We start from the raw sequence: 10,608 nt of genomic DNA, 5'->3' as shown, positions 1-10,608 counted from the left end.
TAAGTATTACTCATAAATGTTCAGTAAGTCAAACATAATCCTCTACACCCAAGAATACACACCACAATGGCTGCTAATCACGAGTATGCCACCAAGAAATGGTCTGGCTGATGGACTTAATACACTCAGGGATGTGGTCCTGTTGCAACACGGTGTTGAGGAGACCACACGGCGGCCTTTGCGAGGTCAAGAACAAAGAGGTAAACCAAAGTATTCAGGGCAGGTGGAGGCAGGTAGAGAGAAAGAGCGAGCAGGTATATAAAGGCCCACAGCTCCGTCGACCAGCACAGTCGATCCAAGACAGCCAAAGCAACATGTTCTCGGTAAGACCTGCCCGGGACTGTCCTGTTATGGTCTGGGGAATGATGAATAACACACCTTTATTCTGATGAGTTAGTTATTGATACTACTGCACAACCACCTAACATCTATAGCTGCCACTCGTGTGGTAGAGAGGGACATCTAGCGGTGATTCTTCCTTGTGTTGACACTGTATTACAGGACGGGTTTAGTTTATGAGTTAAGGAGGGGAGGTAAGGTGAGTGTCACCTGGAGCTTCACTCAGTGACTTCATCACACACGACTAAAGGTGATGCCTAATATATATATTCCTACAACATCAATAATCCTATAATTATATATTCTTACTTCTCTTATGATTTTGAAGTTGTATATGTTCTTACAGAAGTTGGTCCTGTGTGCCTTACTGGCAGTAGTGGCTGCCAAGCCCCAGGGAGGATACGGGGCACCTCAGCCATCCTACACCTCAGGTCCTGTAGTCCCCATCCTGAAGGACGAGCGTCAGGGACCTGATGAGTTCGGCAACTACAACTTCGAGTTCGAGACTGGTGACGGCATCAGTCGTCATGAGCAGGGCGCCCCCCAGGGGGAGACTGGCGCCGTGGCGTCTCAGGGAGGATGGTCGTGAGTATCTATGGTGTACACGTCCCTAAGTAATGTTGGTCAGAGTTGTATCTTGAGCTTTAATAAGAGACGAGAAGTAACTTCCATAGGTGTCTGCTATATAACAGTGTAGGAGAAGGTGTTTGAAGGCTGGTGGTGGTGTGGCCTTCAGTGGTCCGTCGGCAAAGATTTGATTTTTTTCTTTCTTTCAGATTCACCTTCCCTGACGGCACCCCAGGAGTCTTCAACTTCGTGGCCGACGCTGCAGGTGGTTACCAGGTACAGTCTGACCTGCTGCCCACGCCCCATCCTCTCCCCGCCCACGCCATCGCCCAGATCGAATTCGCCCGTCTTAACCCAAGCCCTTCCTCCGGCCCCGGACCCCAGTACGGTGGTCCTCCCCCACGGTACAACTAAACACCTGAGGACCCCCAGTGCCTCTATACCCACTATCCTGTCCCTTCAACACTGAGTCACCCAAGTTAATAAGTCCCTTCCAGTCTCCGTTACCTGGTGGTCACGACTCCTTCAGTAGTGACCATCAGCAGTGAGGGAGACCAAGGGATGGATTCTTATTTTCTCAACAAGACTTCCAGAAAAACCTTGAGGCAACTTCGCCGATTATTCTGGTCACCTTCTGGTCCACACTGTGTCAACCTTCCACTGTAGGGATGTACAGCTGTAGTCTTCTTGTAGGTCTTGATTATATTCCCCACTTGGAGAGTACTACAGAGGCCAGGTTGACCTCTCCCTCCTCCCTATGACTGTAGTTGGGCTGCCTGAATACTTTCTCACCTCCTGTTGACCTTCTCACTCTCATCACTCTAGTGTTATACGATGGATCTTGTCTACGTATTTATTAATATTTGTTGATTTTGTAGATATGTGATTAAACGATGAACCGCAAATGTCCTGTTTCCTATCTTTATTGTAATCTAAAACCATATTTCCTGAAGTACCTGACCAGCCGTACACATCAACCTATATTAATATAATCCACACTGAAAAGTTCTTGGATAATACCTGAAGTTTATGAAGATGGCTAAAAGGTTTAATTCCCTGCAACTTAGTAGAGGAACAAAACTGCTGACCACACACACACACAACACACTACACACACACACACACACACACACACACACACTACACACACACACACACTACACACACACACACACACACACACACACACACACACACACACACACACACACACACACATACACACACACACACACACACACACACAAATGCACACACTACATCCTTGACCACCAGAAGGTCAAGACCTATCAGGCGCCCACTCCGGCAGTTGCGGCCTCGGCGAATGTTGGGCCATTCCTCAAGTCCCTCTCCTCGACCCATCCTCTCCACCGGGATATCAACATAATCCCGCCAAACGTGACAATTTCGTTTCGGAAAAAAGTGGGATCAGTGATGAACAGTGTTTAAGCCAGTGAATTCAGAACTATGTAGTGCCAGCCAGAGCTGTGACCCACCAGTGAAGTCCACACCCAGAGATCAGTACCCCTGGGAACAGACCACCATCTTCTGACCAAGCAGTGTTAATCAGTCCACCCTGGGAACAAACGTGGGTCAGCTTTACACCTGACCAAAAGCTAACACAACACCACATAGCAGAGAGTGAGGTACTGTGACACCACCCCACACCACTCGGTGTCTCCTTGACCACGTGAGGTCCTTCTTGTCAACATCTATGGACGAGTTAATACACCACGTGAACACCGCACCACACGGTGTCTCCATGACCTCATGAAGTACTTCATGTCAACATCTACGGATGAATTACTGCACCACGACGCCCAAGGGACCTCACACAGTAGGGCAATAGACCAGCCCGGGCAATCAACTGTAAACTATAATAATTTGTATGTTCAATTCATGTTCCTTCTTTCAGTAATGAAAGCTTTTTTAAACAACCCACCCACCCCATGTCTTTGTATGTAATAAGTTATTTCTATCCAATGTATATTTTCGGCCTTCGGGCTGCAGAACTTTTTCAATAAACCGTTATCTATTATTATTATTATTATTATATACAGTACGCGTATATTAAGGACCCAACACTCATTACCAGCAGTGAAGGTACAGAACTGAGTCTTCACCTGTCACCTTAGCGCAGGTGTTCACTGTATTCTAATATCAATACCAAAACATACTCCAGACGCATACAAACCATGTCCACGAACCGCTACTATGGCAAAGATAATAACAAATTAGTGATACTGCAAATTATTTCAGTTATGGCTGAAGATTGTCTTTTGTCGTCGTTTTCTTTAAACACCTAAAAAACCTGTTTTATCATTGTGCAACGGTTACCGTGGCAACAACTGGTCAGGTTTAGTGTAATTTGCACAAAATGTTTAATTTGTAAACCTTGTCACATATTTATCAATCCTTCCAAAGTTTGCTGAAATCTGCAAATCTGTTCTGGAATTATTTTGGGATAAACGGACAGAGACAGACAGACAGAATGGACCTAAAACGGTCCCCGACTCAGGTATTATGGGAGGATAATTATAGTACCTGTTCTACTGGACCATTATTGGCATTAGTCCTCTTTTATTAATAATCTGATAATTTAGTAAGACAGTGATATATATATATATATATATATATATATTATATATATATATATATATATATATATATATATATATATATTCTATATATATATATTATATATATACAGAGAGAGAGAGTACATCTCTGCTTCATTAAGTATTACTCATAAATGTTCAGTAAGTCAAACATAATCCTCTACACCCAAGAATACACACCACAATGGCTGCTAATCACGAGTATGCCACCAAGAAATGGTCTGGCTGATGGACTTAATACACTCAGGGATGTGGTCCTGTTGCAACACGGTGTTGAGGAGACCACACGGCGGCCTTTGAGAGGTGAAGAACAAAGAGGTAAACCAAAGTATTCAAGGCAGGTGGAGGCAGGTAGAGAGAAAGGAGCGAGCAGGTATATAAAGGCCACAGCTCACTCGACCAGCACAGTCGATCCAAGACATCCTAAGCAACATGTTCTCGGTAAGACCTGCCCAGGACTGTCCTGTTATAGTCTGGGGGTCTGGGGAATGATGAATGACACACCTTTATTCTGATGAGTTAGTTATTGATACTACTGCACAACCACCTAACATCTATAGCTGCCACTCGTGTGGTAGAGAGGGACATCTAGCGGTGATTCTTCCTTGTGTTGACACTGTATTACAGGACGGGTTTAGTTTATGAGTTAAGGAGGGGAGGTAAGGTGAGTGTCACCTGGAGCTTCACTCAGTGACTTCATCACACACGACTAAAGGTGATGCCTAATATATATATTCCTACAACATCAATAATCCTATAATTATATATTCTTACTTCTCTTATGATTTTGAAGTTGTATATGTTCTTACAGAAGTTGGTCCTGTGTGCCTTACTGGCAGTAGTGGCTGCCAAGCCCCAGGGAGGATACGGGGCACCTCAGCCATCCTACACCTCAGGTCCTGTAGTCCCCATCCTGAAGGACGAGCGTCAGGGACCTGATGAGTTCGGCAACTACAACTTCGAGTTCGAGACTGGTGACGGCATCAGTCGCCATGAGCAGGGCGCCCCCCAGGGGGAGACTGGCGCCGTGGCGTCTCAGGGAGGATGGTCGTGAGTATCTATGGTGTACACGTCCCTAAGTAATGTTGGTCAGAGTTGTATCTTGAGCTTTAATAAGAGACGTGAAGTAACTTCCACAGGTGTCTGCTATATAACAGTGTAGGAGAAGGTGTTTGAAGGCTGGTGGTGGTGTGGCCTTCAGTGGTCCGTCGGCAAAGATTTGATAATTATTTTCCCTTTCAGATTCACCTTCCCTGACGGCACCCCAGGAGTCTTCAACTTCGTGGCCGACGCTGCAGGTGGTTACCAGGTACAGTCTGACCTGCTGCCCACGCCCCATCCTCTCCCCGCCCACGCCATCGCCCAGATCGAATTCGCCCGTCTTAACCCAAGCCCTTCCTCCGGCCCCGGACCCCAGTACGGTGGTCCTCCCCCACGGTACAACTAAACACCTGAGGACCCCCAGTGCCTCTATACCCACTATCCTGTCCCTTCAACACTGAGTCGCCCAAGTTAATAAGTCCCTTCCAGTCTCCGTTACCTGGTGGTCACGACTCCCTCAGTAGTGACCATCAGCAGTGAGGGAGACCAAGGGATGGATTCTTATTTTCTCAACAAGACTTCCAGAAAAACCTTGAGGCAACTTCGCCGAATATTCTGGTCACCTTCTGGTCCACACTGTGTCAACCTTCCACTGTAGGGATGTACAGCTGTAGTCTTCTTGTAGGTCTTGATTATATTCCCCACTTGGAGAGTACTACAGAGGCCAGGTTGACCTCTCCCTCCTCCCTATGACTGTAGTTGGGCTGCCTGAATACTTTCTCACCTCCTGTTGACCTTCTCACTCTCATCACTCTAGTGTTATACGATGGATCTTGTCTACGTATTTATTAATATTTGTTGATTTTGTAGATATGTGATTAAACGATGAACCGCAAATGTCCTGTTTCCTATCTTTATTGTGATCTAAAACCATATTTCCTGAAGTACCTGACCAGCCGTACACATCAACCTATATTAATATAATCCACACTGGAAAGTTCTCGGATAATACCTGAAGTTTATGAAGATGGCTAAAAGGTTTAATTCCCTACAACTTAGTAGAGGAACAAAACTGCTGACCACACACACACACACAAACGCACACTACACACACACACACACACACACACACACACACACACACACACACACACACACACACACACACACACACACACACAAACACACTACACACACACACACACACACACACACACACACACACACACACACACACACACACACACACACACACACACACTACACACGCATACACACACACACACACACACACAAATGCACACACTACATCCTTGACCACCAGAAGGTCAAGACCTATCAGGCGCCCACTCCGGCAGTTGCGGCCTCGGCGAATGTTGGGCCATTCCTCAAGTCCCTCTCCTCGACCCATCCTCTCCACCGGGATATCAACATAATCCCGCCAAAAGTGACAATTTCGTTTCGGAAAAAAGTGGGATCAGTGATGAACAGTGTTTAAGCCAGTGAATTCAGCACTATGTAGAGCCAGCCAGAGCTGTGACCCACCAGTGAAGTCCACACCCAGAGATCAGTACCCCTGGGAACAGACCACCATCTTCTGACCAAGCAGTGTTAATCAGTCCACCCTGGGAACAAACGTGGGTCAGCTTTACACCTGACCAAAAGCTAACACAACACCACATAGCAAAGAGTGAGTTACTGTGACACCACCCCACACCACTCGGTGTCTCCTTGACCACGTGAGGTCCTTCTTGTCAACATCTATGGACGAGTTAATACACCACGTGAACACCGCACCACTCGGTGTCTCCATGACCACATGAAGTCCTTCATGTCAACATCTACGGATGAATTACTGCACCACGACGCCCAAGGGACCTCACACAGTAGGGCAATAGACCAGCCCGGGCAATCAACTGTAAACTATAATAATTTGTATGTTCAATTCATGTTCCTTCTTCTTTCAGTAATGAAAGCTTTTTTAAACGACCCACCCACCAAATGTCTTTGTATGTAATAAGTTATTTCTATCCAATGTATTTTTTCGGCCTTCGGGCTGCAGAACTTTTTCAATAAACCGTTATCTATTATTATTATTATTATTATATACAGTACGCGTATATTAAGGACCCAACACTCATTACCAGCAGTGAAGGTACAGAACTGAGTCTTCACCTGTCACCTTAGCGCAGGTGTTCACTGTATTCTAATATCAATACCAAAACATACTCCAGACGCATACAAACCATGTCCACGAACCGCTACTATGGCAAAGATAATAACAAATTAGTGATACTGCAAATTATTTCAGTTATGGCTGAAGATTGTCTTTTGTCGTCGTTTTCTTTAAACACCTAAAAAACCTGTTTTATCGTTGTGCAACGGTTACCGTGGCAACAACTGGTCAGGTTTAGTGTAATTTGCACAAAATGTTTAATTTGTAAACCTTGTCACATATTTATCAATCCTTCCAAAGTTTGCTGAAATCTGCAAATATGTTCTGGAATTATTTTGGGATAAACGGACAGAGACAGACAGACAGAATGGACCTAAAACGGTCCCCGACTCAGGTATTATGGGAGGATAATTATAGTACCTGTTCTACTGGACCATTATTGGCATTAGTCCTCTTTTATTAATAATCTGATAATTTAGTAAGACAGTGATATATATATATATATATATATATATATTATATATATACAGAGAGAGAGAGTACATCTCTGCTTCATTAAGTATTACTCATAAATGTTCAGTAAGTCAAACATAATCCTCTACACCCAAGAATACACACCACAATGGCTGCTAATCACGAGTATGCCACCAAGAAATGGTCTGGCTGATGGACTTAATACACTCAGGGATGTGGTCCTGTTGCAACACGGTGTTGAGGAGACCACACGGCGGCCTTTGAGAGGTGAAGAACAAAGAGGTAAACCAAAGTATTCAAGGCAGGTGGAGGCAGGTAGAGAGAAAGAGCGAGCAGGTATATAAAGGCCCACAGCTCCGTCGACCAGCACAGTCGATCCAAGACAGCCAAAGCAACATGTTCTCGGTAAGACCTGCCCGGGACTGTCCTGTTATGGTCTGGGGAATGATGAATAACACACCTTTATTCTGATGAGTTAGTTATTGATACTACTGCACAACCACCGAACATCTATAGCTGCCACTCGTGTGGTAGAGAGGGACATCTAGCGGTGATTCTTCCTTGTGTTGACACTGTATTACAGGACGGGTTTAGTTTATGAGTTAAGGAGGGGAGGCAAGGTGAGTGTCACCTGGAGCTTCACTCAGTGACTTCATCACACACGACTAAAGGTGATGCCTGATATATATATTCCTACAACATCAATAATCCTATAATTATATATTTTTACTTCTCTTATGATTTTGAAGTTGTATATGTTCTTACAGAAGTTGGTCCTGTGTGCCTTACTGGCAGTAGTGGCTGCCAAGCCCCAGGGAGGATACGGGGCACCTCAGCCATCCTACACCTCAGGTCCTGTAGTCCCCATCCTGAAGGACGAGCGTCAGGGACCTGATGAGTTCGGCAACTACAACTTCGAGTTCGAGACTGGTGACGGCATCAGTCGTCATGAGCAGGGCGCCCCCCAGGGGGAGACTGGCGCCGTGGCGTCTCAGGGAGGATGGTCGTGAGTATCTATGGTGTACACGTCCCTAAGTAATGTTGGTCAGAGTTGTATCTTGAGCTTTAATAAGAGACGAGAAGTAACTTCCACAGGTGTCTGCTATATAACAGTGTAGGAGAAGGTGTTTGAAGGCTGGTGGTGGTGTGGCCTTCAGTGGTCCGTCGGCAAAGATTTGATAATTATTTTCCCTTTCAGATTCACCTTCCCTGACGGCACCCCAGGAGTCTTCAACTTCGTGGCCGACGCTGCAGGTGGTTACCAGGTACAGTCTGACCTGCTGCCCACGCCCCATCCTCTCCCCGCCCACGCCATCGCCCAGATCGAATTCGCCCGTCTTAACCCAAGCCCTTCCTCCGGCCCCGGACCCCAGTACGGTGCTCCTCCCCCACGGTACAACTAAACACCTGAGGACCCCCAGTGCCTCTATACCCACTATCCTGTCCCTTCAACACTGAGTCGCCCAAGTTAATAAGTCCCTTCCAGTCTCCGTTACCTGGTGGTCACGACTCCCTCAGTAGTGACCATCAGCAGTGAGGGAGACCAAGGGATGGATTCTTATTTTTTCAACAAGACTTCCAGAAAAACCTTGAGGCAACTTCGCCGAATATTCTGGTCACCTTCTGGTCCACACTGTGTCAACCTTCCACTGTAGGGATGTACAGCTGTAGTCTTCTTGTAGGTCTTGATTATATTCCCCACTTGGAGAGTACTACAGAGGCCAGGTTGACCTCTCCCTCCTCCCTATGACTGTAGTTGGGCTGCCTGAATACTTTCTCACCTCCTGTTGACCTTCTCACTCTCATCACTCTAGTGTTATACGATGGATCTTATCTACGTATTTATTAATATTTGTTGATTTTGTAGATATGTGATTAAACGATGAACCGCAAATGTCCTGTTTCCTATCTTTATTGTAATCTAAAACCATATTTCCTGAAGTACCTGACCAGCCGTACACATCAACCTATATTAATATAATCCACACTGAAAAGTTCTTGGATAATACCTGAAGTTTATGAAGATGGCTAAAAGGTTTAATTCCCTGCAACTTAGTAGAGGAACAAAACTGCTGACCACACACACACAAACACACACTACACACACACACACACACACACACACACACACACACACACACACACACACACACACACACCACACACACACACACACACACACACACACACACACACACACACACACACACACACACACACACACACACACACACACACACACTCCACACGCACATACACACACACACACACACACACACAAATGCACACACTACATCCTTGACCACCAGAAGGTCAAGACCTATCAGGCGCCCACTCCGGCAGTTGCAGCCTCGGCGAATGTTGGGCCATTCCTCAAGTCCCTCTCCTCGACCCATCCTCACCACCGGGATATCAACATAATCCCGCCAAAAGTGACAATTTCGTTTCGGAAAAAAGTGGGATCAGTGATGAACAGTGTTTAAGCCAGTGAATTCAGCACTATGTAGTGCCAGCCAGAACTGTGACCCACCAGTGAAGTCCACACCCAGAGATCAGTACCCCTGGGAACAGACCACCATCTTCTGACCAAGCAGTGTTAATCAGTCCACCCTGGGAACAAACGTGGGTCAGCTTTACACCTGACCATAAGCTAACACAACACCACATAGCAGAGAGTGAGTTACTGTGACACCACCCCACACCACTCGGTGTCTCCTTGACCACGTGAGGTCCTTCTTGTCAACATCTATGGACGAGTTAATACACCACGTGAACACCGCACCACACGGTGTCTCCATGACCACATGAAGTCCTTCATGTCAACATCTACGGATGAATTACTGCACCACGACGCCCAAGGGACCTCACACAGTAGGGCAATAGACCAGCCCGGACAATCAACTGTAAACTATAATAATTTGTATGTTCAATTCATGTTCCTTCTTCTTTCAGTAATGAAAGCTTTCTTAAACGACCCACCCACCCCATGTCTTTGTATGTAATAAGTTATTTCTGTCCAATGTATATTTTCGGCCTTCGGGCTGCAGAACTTTTTCAATAAACCGTTATCTATTATTATTATTATTATTATATACAGTACGCGTATATTAAGGACCCAACACTCATTACCAGCAGTGAAGGTACAGAACTGAGTCTTCACCTGTCACCTTAGCGCAGGTGTTCACTGTATTCTAATATCAATACCAAAACATACTCCAGACGCATACAAACCATGTCCACGAACCGCTACTATGGCAAAGATAATAACAAATTAGTGATACTGCAAATTATTTCAGTTATGGCTGAAGATTGTCTTTTGTCGTCGTTTTCTTTAAACACCTAAAAAACCTGTTTTATCATTGTGCAACGGTTACCGTGGCAACAACTGGTCAG

General features: G+C 45.6%; 3 protein-coding genes across 3 annotated transcripts; all 3 read left to right on the top strand.

Annotated features, from left to right (window-relative positions):
- The first annotated feature begins 243 nt into the window (after positions 1-243).
- LOC121860489 (cuticle protein AM1199-like) lies at positions 244-1,811 on the top strand. The gene is made up of 3 exons (XM_042357647.1): positions 244-323; positions 686-924; positions 1,116-1,811. The coding sequence occupies exons 1-3, from the start codon at positions 315-317 to the stop codon at positions 1,318-1,320; spliced, it is 453 nt and encodes a 150-aa protein (XP_042213581.1). The 5' UTR covers positions 244-314; the 3' UTR covers positions 1,321-1,811.
- Positions 1,812-3,907: 2,096 nt separating this feature from the next.
- On the top strand, positions 3,908-5,462 carry LOC121860488 (cuticle protein AM1199-like). The gene is made up of 3 exons (XM_042357646.1): positions 3,908-3,965; positions 4,336-4,574; positions 4,767-5,462. The coding sequence occupies exons 1-3, from the start codon at positions 3,957-3,959 to the stop codon at positions 4,969-4,971; spliced, it is 453 nt and encodes a 150-aa protein (XP_042213580.1). The 5' UTR covers positions 3,908-3,956; the 3' UTR covers positions 4,972-5,462.
- Positions 5,463-7,516: 2,054 nt separating this feature from the next.
- Positions 7,517-9,109, top strand: LOC121860487 (cuticle protein AM1199-like). The gene is made up of 3 exons (XM_042357645.1): positions 7,517-7,620; positions 7,983-8,221; positions 8,414-9,109. Exons 1-3 carry the CDS (start codon positions 7,612-7,614, stop codon positions 8,616-8,618), a joined length of 453 nt encoding a protein of 150 aa, XP_042213579.1. The 5' UTR covers positions 7,517-7,611; the 3' UTR covers positions 8,619-9,109.
- Positions 9,110-10,608: the final 1,499 nt, after the last annotated feature.

Source organism: Homarus americanus, unplaced genomic scaffold (assembly GCF_018991925.1).
Source record: "Homarus americanus isolate GMGI-L3 unplaced genomic scaffold, GMGI_Hamer_2.0 scaffold8150, whole genome shotgun sequence".
Taxonomy (NCBI): domain Eukaryota; kingdom Metazoa; phylum Arthropoda; class Malacostraca; order Decapoda; family Nephropidae; genus Homarus; species Homarus americanus.
This window is presented reverse-complemented; position numbering and strand designations above follow the sequence as displayed.